The sequence below is a fragment of the Phalacrocorax aristotelis genome, chromosome 3 (genome assembly GCF_949628215.1).
Source record: "Phalacrocorax aristotelis chromosome 3, bGulAri2.1, whole genome shotgun sequence".
Classification (NCBI taxonomy): Eukaryota; Metazoa; Chordata; class Aves; order Suliformes; family Phalacrocoracidae; genus Phalacrocorax; species Phalacrocorax aristotelis.
The window spans coordinates 83,553,294-83,568,457 of NC_134278.1; the positions used below are offsets into that span (position 1 = coordinate 83,553,294).

A 15,164-nucleotide genomic window follows, 5' to 3' on the forward strand; every position below is an offset into this window, starting at 1 on the left:
CAGGATGAACTGCTCCTTTGCCTTTCAGGGACGGAGGTGAGGCTGACTGGCCTATAGTTTCCCAGGTCCTCCTTCTTGCTCTTTTTGAAGACTGGAGTGATAATATTTCCCTTTAAATCATAAATCTACTCTCTACAGGGTTTTACTGATAACAAGGTTTGTTGTTGGAAATCTATGACACTGGAATGGAATTTCAGCCTAAATGGGACTTTTCAAGGAAAATCCTATCTCTAATCTGTCCTATTCCACATTTTAAACTGCAAAATCCACAGAAAATTTAAACCCATTCCCAGCCATGTGCAAAATATCTGTAGTTTATCATACTCTGTGCAAATCAGTAACATTTATTGATTCCTGTGCATGGTTTTCTATTAAATAAAGTTGAATCAGCACTGCTGTGGGGCACTTTTGTTTATGGCTAAAACTTGATGTAAAATGACTTGTCTGGAAGAATGCTTTTTGCTATTTCTCAATCCATTCTAAGTGCTTTAAAAATACCAAACAATCTCAATAAACCTGTCAGGTTTGATCACTTGCTACGAAACATCTCTCTGGTTAAAACCTCTGACATTTTTTTTAGCTGGATGCAAAATAGGATGTGTCTGTCACTAAGATGCCAACTGACAGTTCTAACTAACTGAGAAGGATAATTCTAAAGAAAAATCACAAAATTTTTCCTCTTTGTTTCTTTTTTGCACCACCCAACAGCACTGCTGGCTCATGATCAAAAATTAATAAGTAAAAGATTAAAAATCAGGCTGGAATCAACTTCAAAACTGAACTTTCTGTGCAATTTTTATTATCTGCGGTGACTGACAAACAGACTGTATTATTCGTTATTGTCAGTAGAAGTGTTCATGTCACCTTCACTCACTTACAAGTCTGTAATCATGCAGCTCACATAGGATATGCTTAGACACTGAACCAAATCCTCTGTTAGCATCCCATCATCACACTGGTGCATCACTTCCCACTTTACAGCTAGTAAGGTGCTACCAGATAGACATAAAGCAGTACCGGTTTCCTGACCCTCACAGCTAGATGTATATATCAATTAGATCACTCCCATAGTCATGTCTAAATTGTCCTGATTTTTGCTAAAGCTCAGCGCTGCTATTCTACCAGCACAAGTGTAGTGAGGGGCCCAGGCAGGGGAGAATATTTTAACTAAATATGCTAAAACTAGGTCCACAGACTTGATCCTGGTATTCTGTTGCAGAGGCTGTGCCAGAAATATTTAAATGCTGAGTTTTGCCTCAATCTGGGAAAAAACACAATTTGTGAAGCAGTGACCAGTCCTAGTGCCAGCCTATGCCAAGTGGGACAGGAGTTTGGAGGATGGTTCTTTACTGAAATAACTTCTTTTATCCCAGCTGAGCATGTTCCATTTGCTGATCAGGTGTAGTGTCTTCCTGGAGGTATGTGATGTGCCACAAAAGATAATGCGAGTCCAGCAGCAGGGCAGAAAGGTTGGGGTGGTCTTGTGAGTGTCCCCCACACTTTCACATGCCCTTCAGGAGGAGATGAATTCCTGGTTCATCTTTTCCTCCTAATCCTCAGAGTGTGCCATCTTTTGTAAAGCCTATTTACTGCTGTTTGTGAGCATCCTTGAAGTGCCTGATACCAGTCTGAATATTAGCTATGAAATTAATCTTTGCTTTTGCATGAGCTGGGGCTGCAGATGATCCTGGTCCTTCGCACCGCTGTGACCATGCAGCTGGCAGAACTGGGTGGGCTTCTCCAGCATACATTTGGGCTCCTAAACATCATGTGACCCATCACAAAATGTCAGTTTCCCTCTGACAAGGATGTGGTGATATGCTTACTGATGAAAGTGAGATGCCATGCCAGTAGCTGCAGGGCTGACTCTTTGAGATGGATTTATTCCTGCTGTAGCTTCAAAGAGGAAAAGCAACCACGAGCAAGGGCACAGCTAATGCGAAAGCATGAAGGTCACATATTCCCTCTTAGATAAGAAAAACAGCAAATCCATTGTTGAAGCTGCAGGGGAAATGCAAGGTGCTGTCTGCTTTCCTTACACATTTCTAAGCAAACAGGGTGTGTGATCCAGGAAATCTCCCTGCCCCTCAGCTGTACCTGTTCAGCCCATACTCCTCTTGCCCTGACAGTGAGTGCTGTCAAAGCAAGGAACAGATTAATCTCCAATAAATAATAATGTCCATTTAAAAAGAGTTATTATTGTTAGAATTTCAGAGCCACGCTCTGCCCTGACTTATCTTGTTTCTTAAAGGCTGCACGTATTGCAAAGACAGGACAGAAAATAGCCCCCGGGATTTTGCCTTCTTAGAGCAGCTTTGCTGAAAGGGGCTGCTTTTGTCCTCTTTCTGTAATTGAGCATGATGGCATGTGCTTTATGGATGTTTATTTGCAGTCCCCCACAACTTCCCCACCTCCTCTGCACCTGGGATTAGGTTTTCTTGCAATGAACAAATCTAACATTCAGTGAGCAGTAATTTGCAATGTGCCATGCTTGAATCAAGCAAAGAAATAAGCCAGTGTTGTTGTTATAAAGACCTGACAGATGGTAGGAGGACCCGCCTTTCTTAATCAAGCCATGCTCAGTAATCAGAGCTAGCTCAAATTCATAACAAGAAAGAAACTCTACCCAAATGAGGATTAATGTGTTGTATCCTGGTCTCTGGTTAGGATGAGCTCAGTGGTGTTGTTCTGTATTGAGAGGGATAACTAAGTTCAGAATCTGACCCACTTTGGGGAGAAGTTGAAAATACCAGTTAGGTTCTGCCGTCACTTCCCCTGAAATGAAGGATTCTCCCAGGTAGACAACTTCTCCCAGTCTATCTGTAAATATTATTTTGGAGTCTGAACTAAAGCATGGTGGACAAGTCATTAGCCAAAAAAACTCTGCAAGGTTTAATTGTCTTTAATTCCATTGCAGATATATTAGCTGAACATCCAGCCTTCCAAGCAATGCAGTTGGAATACAGGCCATGGGGGGCATAGGCTTGACCTTGACCTCCTTCATGTTAAGGCTTTTGATTCTAGAGAGGAATGAATGGGTCTCAAGACTGCTTCTGGTAGCAAAAAATACCTCCTGAGTCTCCAGCTTCAATATGAGCAGCATTTGAAAGGTTAAGAAAAAAGGAAAGGTTTTGCTCAAAGAACATGACAAAGATACATCCTTGTTCTTCGAGAGTGATTAATAATACAAGAACAAAGCACCACCTTGAACAATCCTGTGTGCTCTGTACTATATAGGAATTACTGTCCAGAGCAAAAGAGTTTGGCTGAGGGCACCCATGTAATAAAAGCACTTTTGTGGGACTGGCACAATTCGGTGAGTCAGGGAGCCTAACCGCACTGTTTATTTTCCTTTTCACTGTCTTCCAGGCTCACAAGCAGCTGAGTGCAAATCCTTGATCTGCAGCTTCCACAAATACACCCACAGCTAAAATGGCAGAAGACGCTGATATGCGCAATGAGTTGGAAGAAATGCAGCGACGTGCCGACCAGCTTGCTGATGAAGTGAGACCAATAGCTAAACAGGAAACCTGGGGTTGGGTTTGGTGTGAGACACATATCCAGAAATAGCAGCTGATCTGGCATAGGATTTCTAGAGCTGATTCTGTTTTCCATCAGCTTTACACTGAAAGCAGAATTGGTAATGAAATGAGCCAGGGCAAAATGTAATGTCATGTTTAGTCTAGATTAAGGCATTTATTGATCATTAGTTTGGTTTAGGTATTAGAGTCTGCATCAATTTTATTGGCCTCAGCGCAAAAGCAGCAATTTAATATTTTTTGAGGATTCCTTCAATTTGCCAAACCTATTAATGTTAAAAGTCACCAGTTAGGTCTGTGAAAAGTCTTAGCTGAGAACCTCAGACTTTATTTTTAAAGTGGAACACCAGCTGTTCCAAGCACTACCACCGCAACATGTGAGCAAGGGGAGTGCAAGCCTCAGAGACTGCAGCTGCCCCGAGATGCGGTGGGAACTGCTGCATTAGTGAGCCATAATAGAGAGTTGAAGATGAAGAGATCACCAGTACCCTGCTGGTGGTCTGATTTTGAGGGAAGGCAAAGAGCATAGGAAAAGCATATTGTCAGCATGCACATTAGTGCTGGAAACTATTTTGCCAAATCTAAGTGTTTTTTCTTCTGTTTTTTTCAGTCCCTTGAGAGCACCCGTCGAATGCTGCAGCTTGTTGAAGAGGTAAGGGCTTACATTTTATTTGCTCTTTTGTTGTGAGCAAAAGTGATGGAAAGTCTGACAATGGAAGTGGGTTTTTTTTTAACTCACATTGCTAGGGCATGGCCATGGCTTCATGTGCCACTCCATCCCCCCTTATCCTTACCCCCTTATGAGGGACATTCAAGACATTGTGCTCTAGTTGCCAAGTGTCGTGCTGCAGACCAGCTGCTGAAGCACTGTTTTGCCCATACCTGAGTAGCCATTGAGACAGGCTACTCAAGATAGGCCGAGGAAACAGCCTCTGAAGATGACCTGGAATCAGGGACAAGTGGCTGAGTTTGCTGCAGAGTGCCTGGAGCCTTGTGCCGGCACCACTCTGACATCCTTGCTGTAACACTGCAAGTGGGGAAGGTGAGAAAGGCCCTCAGTCTGTTTGCCCTGTTGTCTCTAAATACCTCCCTCTCCATAAACACGTGCACTTATTTATAGAGCATTAATCATCACAGCATGTAAGTTGTATCTCTGAAACATTTATTAGGATTTCAAGGCTCATGAGATGTTCTAGATTGACAGCTCTGGAGAAAGAAGTTCTCAGTTTTTCCACAGTGCTGAGGAAGGGAACCCAGGCTCTGTCCTGCCTGGAGGGGTCACCCCCAGAAGGAGAAAAGCAGGTTAGTCAGGCTTTGTTTCATCCTCTTTGTAACAAAGGGGTTTAAAAGTCATAAATTCCCAAACTCAGTTCACTTTAGAGTGTTCAGCCATCAGGTGGTGGAAAACTTTGTTCCCGCTTGAGAGGACATGTTATTTTCAGACACCATGTGAGCCTTAGCTCCAGAGCTAGTGACATTTTTAATCAGGGTCATCAGCACTGACAGTCCCAGTACTCCTGACAACCAGAGGAGTCTCCAGCAGAGACAATGGGAAGAAAATTACATCAGGTTCCACATTCAGGAACAAGAACAAGCCCAGCCATAGGCTTCATGGCCTTGAAATCAGCCACAACTGTGGAGATCAATGGAGTCCAGTGGAGACAAAATTAAATTTCCATGTACAGATAGATAGACAGATGGGTCATTGAGCATAGTCAGCATCACTTCTCCTCCACAAACACTTCAGATCTGGGCCCATTGCACCTAAAACATGCTCTTGTCTCACGAGTAATCTGCCCCTTTTTGCTGCTCAATTCCCTGGACATGCCATTTCTAACCATCATTTTATGCCAACTCTATGCTGGATGCAGCCCCTGATGAAATCAAGTCAATGACATGGAAGAGAGTCTCACATGGGTACCTCCACAAACGCAAGGCAGGAGAACCTGTTGCCCCAAAATGCCTGCGATCTAAATAGGCAAGGCAGATGATGAGTGGGAAGAAAGAGAGGCACAGGAAAGGGAAGTGATTTGCTCAGGGCCAAGCCATCAGTAAATATCAGCCCTGTCTCTCCTGAGCTGTATTTGTGTGACCTATGCACTGCTTGCCTCTTCCTAACATATTGAACTGGCATATTGTGAATGCCGCTGGAATTTCAGTATTAAATCACGGCAAATAGCAAAGTGGGAGGAGAACTGGGACTGCTGAATTTACCAATGAATTTATGTAGGGCTCTAGTACTTCTTGGAAGAGCTCGGCATCTCTCGGGACCTGGCTTTTGTTCAGATACTACAATATGTTCCTCTCCAAATAGAGAAGTTTCTAAAACTAGCACTGAGTAGTCAAGGGAATTCTTCTACAATGAGCTGAATATTATTTTCACTAATGTGACTACAAAAGACCTTTAAAATTCTTCTGTGGTCTAAACAGTTCGTTGATTACTCCAACCCCATTTCCTAGGTACATTTAAAAGAGTGCCACATTTAGGGAGCGAGAGATTTTATACAGAAAAGACAAATGGTGAGTGACTTTGAAATTGAACTCGCACTGCTCTGATTTAATAGACCCAAAAAATCCAATTAGACTCCCTTGCTTAGCAGAACCTGTCTAGTGCATAGAGATGGAATATATTCTTTCTCAGTGAAATAATGCTTTTTATTCTTTTGATACAGCAAATCTGTTATTTCTTACTGAGGAAGAGGATGCCTCCATGTTTACGCATTATTACGATGTACATATGTATGGATTTGTGTAACAGTTGGCTCCGCTCTGTTAGATACTAGGCAAATACAGAATAAACCGACCGAATTGGCTCTGCCAGAAGAGCGCTGTCCACCTAGGGAAGCCCTATAGCAGTACAAGGCATCCTTAATGCTGAAATGTAGGTCATAGACTGGGGGACAAAACCGATGTCCCTCCTTGCTCAAGAAGACAAGGCTGAATTTCGAGATGAAGCCCAAGTGCTGTTCCCAGGGAACGTTAGCAAGGAAAGCCAAATCTGTTACTGCTTCTTATTTTTATAACCCAGCTTTGCAAGAAGCTGATTGTTTCAGTCCTAGCACAACAGGGGAAGCAGGAAGAAATGGTAAGTGGCTGTTGTAAAGTTGCCACTGCTTTGCCGCAAGGCAGCTACGTACTGGGATGGCAGATTACAAAAATCAGTTTGTGCTGCGGTGCCCATCATACCCATGCAACACAGTTACATCTACAATGACCAATGCTCATTTGAGGTACTCAGTGCTATAAATGCCTGTATTTTATGATGATGCTGTGCAATGTTTGGGCCAAAACATAAAAGAAAAATGAATTGAGGCAGAAGAAGTGAGACTAAAACAACAGTTTGTAGCTGACCTTATTTTCTTGTTCAAGCTTCATATCTCTGAGCCAGCTTTATCAAATGCATAATAACCCACACAAGGGAAAAAGCCGTGAGTCTACTACCCTCTTCCAGTGGAACCACCACGGCCTTTAAAGAAAATCAATTATTGTAGGGTGGAAAAAAAGAGATGGTTTCTAGCTATGATTCAGCAAGGGAAAAAATATCAACAAAATCAGTACTGTAGAAAGCCCAGCAAGAAAGCACTTAGCAACATGTACAGACAAAAGAGCTGTTTTGTACATTTAAATCCAGACAGGACTATCTTCTCCTCTCATATGCTGGGAGGTTAGAGTCAAGTTTACTAACATATCAAAGCTGAAATGGTAAGCTATAAATGTTTGGTAACCTCATGATGCGGCTCTACACAGGACACTGAACATACAGTCTGCCATTTTACTAACTTCCTTCATGACTGGGAAGTGAGTTTCCTCTGATGTTATATCATAGTCAAATGTTCCTTAATTACAGTCTGAAGAGTTAAAAAAAAATAATTTAGAGTTTGGTCCAAAGCTGGTCAAAGCTAATTTTAAAAAGCCCTTTGACATCATTAGCTATTGGAAGAGTTCTACTCAGAAAAGTGTTTTAATCTGTGTAATTCCACAGAAATACATATCTGGAGCAGGGGAAGGTGATTCGTAATTCTGGTCTCAGTTTTTCCTATGCAGGATTAGACCCCTTTGTCTATGTAAACTGGCAGGGCAGCATTGGAGTCAGGGTCACCGTGCTAGATGAAAACCAGGCACACAGGATTCAAGGTGGGGGTGTCACAGGTTCATATCAGCTGAAGATCTGAACCGCAGGGTGAATTAACAGGCTCTGAGAAGCAACATGGCTCTTATCAGGCACAGAGAGACATTGCAGCATTAACAGGGTGACAGTGAACTCGGAGCAGGAGTTGAGGAAATGCATTACTATGGCTGACTAAAAAAATGTTTCTTTGACCACGTTTTTGTCTTTAGGGTGTTGACGCTTCTCTTTAGTGTCTCTGGGAACTGCTAGCAATGTCAGCCTGTCCTGGTACATAATTGTCTGTATTAATTTATTCAAAACAAACTCTATAATCCATATAGATTAAAGCAAAATTCTTCACCAAAGTGGAAGTTTATTTGTTCTCCACATAACTAAGAGTGTATATCTGGTTTCAGGGTATGCCCTGAAATGCAGAGAAAGTGATTTCTAGAATTTGGATTCTCTATCTGATACATCATTCCCTTACACAGTTATGAAAATCTCCCCTCAGGCTATACCAAAGTTGAAGTAGCTGACTTTTGTAGCAGGCATGGATAGGATGCAACACACTGTGTCCCTGGAGGGACTGACGGACACTTTGAGCAGTCATCCCTATTCTCTTCCTGATTTTATTTCCACCTTGGGAAATTAAGTAACATAACAGTAATAATAAGAAATGATACAGCAATGCATTTCCCCTCAAAAGCGCTGGGCAAATTTTAGTGAACACCTTGTTGCTGACTTGCTCTGAGTGAGACCCTAACAAACAAAAAAAAGTTTTAAAAAGCTGTTACAGAAGATTGAGGAGGATGCATATTAAAGCCTCCAACTGGGGTACCAGTTGTCCTGCTAAACTGGCTTCACTGAAGCATTGACGGACTTGGGATGATGTATCTAAGAGCTGAACTGAGCCCAGAGTTTTAAAATTGTATAGTCTGGCTTTCTAATCAGTAGCTTAGCCTGTGGTCTAGTGGAGAACAGAGGCACATGCTTCACAGAAAGCATGTTGAACCTCAACCAGTACCTCTCGTTGGTTTGCTTTTGTCTAAACACTAAAGCTTACTGCTACTGAAAGGTTGAAGGACATCAACTTTCATAAACTTTATGGGGTCTATATTAATGGTGGTCTTTCCCCTAATGTAGTTAATTTTTAAAAGTCAAAAGCGATGGCTTCCTTCTCTCTCATAAACTTTATGGGGTCTATATTAATGGTGGTCTTTCCCCTAATGTAGTTAATTTTTAAAAGTCAAAAGCGATGGCTTCCTTCTCTGAGGGGTCATCTCGTGTGCAAAATTTATCAGGTCGTTGCAGAAAAATGGTTGGCAACCCATGGTAGTCTCCTTGGAAATCAAAGTCTGGGAGATCACGCAGGCTGCCCTGCTCATTCCTCGAGTCAGGGCTATGTATGTTCAAGGGCTGCATGGGAAAGATTATATGGTTTACTGTTTGCAGTATACCCGCTTTATGGATAAATGGAGGAACTCCAGAGCTGTCAGTTTAATGCCTCAACAAAAGCAATTTGTGCTGTGCCATTTTCTTCTAAAGGACAAGAGGGTCAGAAGTTTGCTGTACTGTGGCAAAATCCAGCAGTCCAAATTCTCCTCTCAAGTGCAACAAGAAGACAAGAAGAGTCAGCACTAACTCTGGAGAGAGAAGGCTGTTACAGATTCAAGAGCTGGATTAAAATGGCATGTGCTCCATGAGCTCTGTAGGGTCCTATGAAAGATGCATTTTATTTCTCTTTGGCCTGAACTACCCTAAGCATTCAATTTTTTGAGAATCCTTATCTTGCTGCAAACTAAACAGAGAATTGTCTGTGCAAGGACTGAAGATCACATTGAAGTTGGCGAGTACTGGGTGTGGGGTGGGAACCCTTCCTGAGTCCTGGGGACCAGACAAATCAAAGTAGGGGCACTGGGTCCTTGTTATGACCGTGGCTCTTCTGGGAGCCTCTTATAAAGGTTTTATGATTGGTTGTTGTAAAACATATTTTTCTGGCTTGGCACTTCACAAACACAGCTTTCATCACCTCCTGTTACACATTCTTTAGGCAACCAGTTCAAGTGTGTCTGCTGAAACCTGCTCCCACTGAGATCAAGGGGGAGTTTCTGTGATACTTTTAGTGCAGAAAACGCCAGCCTTGTCAGTGTTTGGGCCCCAGACACGCTTATGTGGCACACTCAATTCTTTCTCTATATTCCTTTAAATGAAGAGGTTTTGTAGTTTCTAGTGATCCCTCATTCTGTTGTCACTGGGGGTCAGTTAGTGAGTGTTCCTTTCCTGTTCAGACATCTGGATGAGCATGTTTTTAGAATAGTTCTGTCTTACAGACGTGTTTGGTTTTGAGCTATCTAAAAGATCAGTCACAATGGAAATACATAACTTTTAGGAAAGTCTGGATCTGTTTTAAATGCACAAATATATTTTTTTTAATTGGCTCTACACAGTTAATTTTTTATGAAAAATCTGAAAATTGATGCTTAATAGAAACTTGGAACAGGAGGAGATTGTCACTTGATGTCTGAATCACCTCTCATCTTTGTCAGTGAACATCTTTTTATTAGCTTCAATATGCTTTGGATTAGACCTCGGATGCAGACAAGTATGTACAGTGCACATCCTTTAATATTTTCACATTAGTATTACTGCTGTGGCAGGCTGCTTTTAAGAAATACAGTTTTGCCTAATAAAATTAGATGGCACTGATGGTCAGGTAAATAAAATAAAATTGCACCTCTTCTGCTCTGTGCAAGGATTTGATACGAAATACAGACCATAAGGACTAATTGCTGGATTGGTCTCTTAGCATAGGTCTTATTCAGGTCATTGGACGTCTTAGCTGCATAAAGGCAGTTTGCTCAAATGTTAAAAATTACAGGAAAATAAGGTCAGATGGTTAAGGAGAAGCAAACATTTCTCAGCCTGACCACGTTTGGCTCACTGAAAGCCAGCAACTATCATACGACCAACTGCAGGTGTTCTGAGTCCAATATTTAGAAGGGCTCCACATCAGACTGCACTATATTTACTCAAACATGAGATGACTTAGGACCTAAGCAGTCTCCTTGTGTTTGCATGGGGCATGTTTTTTTAAAATAGATATAAATCTTTTGGGGTGAGACATCCTTGGGTACCAAGAGCATGGAAAGAGCACAATAAAAAGCTATTGCACATTCAGTGCTTAGCAAAACTGACACCTGCCCTACAGAAAACATAAGATCATGAAAGGCTGTTTCCTTACTCTAAATAGGCAAATCTAAGATGAACCTTGGACCCTAAGTTTCTAAAGGTTGCAAAAATAAAAGCTAGCTGGGATTCAGGTAAATGCACTATGAGCTTGAAGGGAGAGACAGCAGCAGATAGATAGATATAACCCAGGGGCAGTATGGCATAGCAGACTGTGGGGAGAGGCAGGAGGCTTTTTCTCTCCACCTGGCAATTCACACAACGATTTAAAAAAAGAACAGGGGTGGAAGGGGGGCACACACACGAATTGGGCTGCACACATCTGATGTTTTTCCCAGTTTCTACAGTGACATAGATATTAAAGACAAGAAAAAGACTGCAGAGAGGCAGACAAGAGCACAAAAAGAGGCATCTCGCATCCCTCTTGAACCGAGCAGGATCCTCTTGAAGCAAAGCAGAGAAGCACCAGCTGCACCAGCCAGACAGCCCTTGAGTGTGGAAGAGAGTCAGGCTGGTCACTGAGCCAAAGTGGGCAGTGCTCTACCAGCCTGCCTGGGAGCACCTTGTGAGCATGGACCAGGCAGGTGACAGCCAGAGAGACTTCCCAGAAAGAGATGAGTGATGGAAGTGAGCAGGGCAGTTGGGAGGAAGGATAATAAGAAGTCTTTAATTTGCCTCAAGGACGGGGAGGATAGCCTGAAAAAGCAAAAGGAAGGTCAGGACTTCAGGCTTCTGTTCCTCATATTCCTGTGCAACTGTGGGCATCTCCCCCACCCTCTGCAAAATAAACACCACCAACTTTATCTGCTTCACAGGGGTACAGATGTCTTTATGTTCATGGAAGCAGCTATATTACTGCTGCACATGTCCAGTAACTCCCCTGGCAATCTGTCAGGCTACAGAGGACTTTATTTTATCTGTTGTTGAAATGCAAGTCAGGAGATTGTTCAGGCCATTAATTATTCACAGACGTTATCACTGCTCCAAGCAGAATAGAACTAGTTTCCCCTTCATAATTAAAAAGGAGCTAATCTGATCTGTGATATAGCTTAGTGTCACAGCACCCAGAAACCCGAGACACCTGATCACATCCCAGAGTGATGATAATGCGTGCAAAAAACTGTATTTGTGAAAGATGCCCTGCTGCTGATTTAGGCAGGGGGGAGCTCTGAATTGCTCAGCTTTTGCTCCAGCCATGCGTCTGGCAAAGGCGATGATAAGAATCACATTAACCTCCACAGAAGCAGGGGTAGGATCAGCACGCAGATTTTTTAAAAATCCTGTCTTCAAGCTCGATCAAAATCCATTGATGCTAAAGGTGTCTCTTCACTGAACTAAAACTTGGCTTAAACCCATATCTGTTAGATCTCCAAGCCAAAATACATAGCTTAATCCTATTAAATATTAGTCTGCTTTAAAATGGATTTCCTAAGTAGGTAAGCTTTCTGACTTCTGTGTTGCAAGGGCTATGTACAAACTACTATGCCTCCTTACCAAACATGTTTGTGCTGTATCTACTTTCCTTGGGAATTTCTCCTGTGAGATGAACACACACCTGCAATGTCAACATCCCCTTCTTCCCTTCTCCTGCTTCAGAGAACTTGGAGATGAACCCTCTGTTTTTAGAGGTTACTCCTGTGTAAAGTGATTATTTTAATCTCAAAGTCCTGGACTTTGTTTTTTCTACAGTAGTTCAGTATCCCAGTGAATCCTGAAGGGTTGACGGTACAATTGAGAGTACCCAGCCTCTTGTACAGTGTCCAGGCACATAAGGTCTTTGGACTGTGCCACCAGCCCCTTATGACCTTGTCATTTCTTTCACTGTTTTTCTTTTGTCTTCCTATGTCCCTCATCTAGGGCTGAGTGTTCCCTCACTGATCTCTCTTTCTTTCTCTCTCTCTTTCTTCTCCCTCTCTCCCTCCTTACCTTGCTACCACTATTGGGATGTAGAGTAAAGATGCTGGTATCAGGACTTTGGTTATGTTGGATGAGCAAGGAGGTAAGTTAAGATTACTTCAGTAAGGAAGTGTAACTGTTCTCAAAGTACTGTTCTGTGTGCAAACCTGAAAATGAGGAGCATAAAACACCTGTGTGGTTGTGCATGAGAACCCAAGAATCTCTTTGCCTTTAGCTTTGTTGTCTGACAGAGGAATGTACAATACCTGCGTAATAGTCTGTATTTTGATCCGTTTCCCATTAATGTCAAAGAGAGCTGCAGGCTGAATTTATCCAAATCATCATTTTTTTCAGCAAACTTTAGGTCAAGATCCAGCTACACAATGGGAAGATTTGCCTCCGTAAGTGTAAAATCCAACATTATTTATGCAGGTGCTATGTAATTTTCTCATTTGTTTTAGCTACAAATGAAAAGCATGCATTAAATGCAACCCAAGAGAAGGTAAGACAGGTTTAGCTTGTGTAAAATTCAGTTGCTTTTTGTATAGAAATGTCAGGGAGGATAACGGGAATTTAACATTAAAAGCTATTATGCTATCAGCTCATTACAATTGACCATATAGGAGCTTTCAAGCTTAGACAAGTCCCTGTCTGTGGGTGATAGTAACAAAGACAGAGCTAGATATATTAAATACATTCCAGGAAATTCCATTTTTGCCCTTCTTCATAATATTACAAAGAAGCAGGTAGCTTTCCCCCCCAATAAAACTAATGTCTTCATTTGCTGTAGACCCAACACCAACAAAATGGTGTCTCCAAAGAGAAGTTAAGTCAACAGAGTACAAATTTCTGCTACTCTATATCAAACCAGCTCCCCAAAAGCCTTGTTATTATTTACTACGTGGCATGATACAAAACTGTATTAGAAAATGTTTTCTGGAGAGGTAATGCTGTATTACTTATCAAGCCCAGACAAAAATTATAGGCAATGGTACAACATTGTTGGGAAATGGACTGCAGAACTGGACAGACCCTTTTCACCTGTAATGCCCCTGCTTCTCTAGCAATAAAATGAACAAAAAGTAATTAACAGGATCTAAACAGAAAGTATTTTCTTCTCTTTGCTTTGTTATGTATGTCTCATTGCTTCCCCCTCCCCTCCCCCTTTAGGGAAAATAATTTAACCTAACCAAATTTTGTTTCATCGATTTGTCTTGGCAAGAAGAAAATTACAGGTAATATTTTGTAGTCTTTGATTTTTTTTTTTTGTGAATAACAGCAGTAAAAGAACTATCACTGAATACAGAAACCCAGAAATTACTTGCGTTGAAACAGATACGGCACCTGTCTAAATAATGTGTTTTGTTTCAGAGTGAATTATGCAGTTAAAATAAATCACAAATACTGTCAGAGAAAGTCTGTAAATACCCAGGTGTGTCTTGTAATGTAATTCACAGACAGATCAGCAGAAACTTTAGTGGTTCCTATAACTTCCCATGTGTTTAGTCTTGAGAAAGTACATTTCTGTTCTTTAACTGTTATTTTTCCACAGATTGCTAGGGGCTTTTATTTTGGTTTTAACCCTGAATTTTGTTTTTCACTTTGGAGTTCTACTATTGCTAAAGCCCTGTACACACAAGTTGTCCGACCTAGTCATGCTAGGAAAGATGGTCCATGTAAGCCAAGGAGCTGAGACTGGACCCACCGACCTCTTTGGAGTCCAGGGAACTCAGTATTAAACTCTCATTGACAGTAAAACCTGAAATGTGTATTATATGGCCAGAGGTGCAGTTAGTTGATACTTACAGGAAAGAATCAGACAATTTAAAAGCCTCTTTAAATTGGTTATGGTCATGCCTTAAGTCGTTCAGTAAATTAAGCTTGCGACTATACAGTATGGGTTTCTTAAGAAAAACAGACTAACAATGCTACAGACTCTGGGAGTATTGTAACCACTGTACTATATTAAATGTTTAATTAAGTTTTGTCCATTTCAGCCATATGCAGCTGTAATGATGTCTGATTGGGTTTTTTATTTTTGCGATAAAGGACTTATTATGTTACTGAGCAAAATACGCTAATGATGACTTTGAACCCTCTGTAATTAGTGCAAGGTGTGCAACTCACGGATGTCTGTAGATTATCAGATTAAGGAAATAATTCACTAACACTGCATGTGATCTTTTTTTCAACTGACTGCACAAGTCGCTTCAGATTATTAGGTGTTAAATAGACAAAAAAACATGACATTGATCTTTCCAGTGGGTGGCAAGCAGAATATCTAATCTCCACAATTGCTTGAAGCTTTATTTCTAAGTTTCCTTACAAAATTGCTTGCTTTGAAGTTAAACAGACCTTACAAGGGAAACTTCTTTGAGATGATCTCAATCTAAATAATGCAAAGCAGAACTCATTTTCTGATATCAATATGCAAA

The 15,164-nt window shown here is 41.4% G+C and overlaps 1 protein-coding gene across 2 annotated transcripts in view; it reads left to right on the plus strand.

Annotated features, from left to right (window-relative positions):
• SNAP25 (synaptosome associated protein 25) overlaps positions 1 to 15,164 on the plus strand; it is a 68,239-nt gene that overhangs the window by 33,794 nt on the left and 19,281 nt on the right. For both annotated transcript variants that reach the window (XM_075088228.1, XM_075088227.1), the window contains exons 2-4: positions 3,370 to 3,504; positions 4,150 to 4,191; positions 12,784 to 12,832. In XM_075088228.1, the coding sequence (XP_074944329.1) occupies positions 3,433 to 3,504; positions 4,150 to 4,191; positions 12,784 to 12,832 (163 nt within the window). In that variant the 5' untranslated portion in view covers positions 3,370 to 3,432. The remainder of the gene's footprint in view (positions 1 to 3,369; positions 3,505 to 4,149; positions 4,192 to 12,783; positions 12,833 to 15,164) is intronic.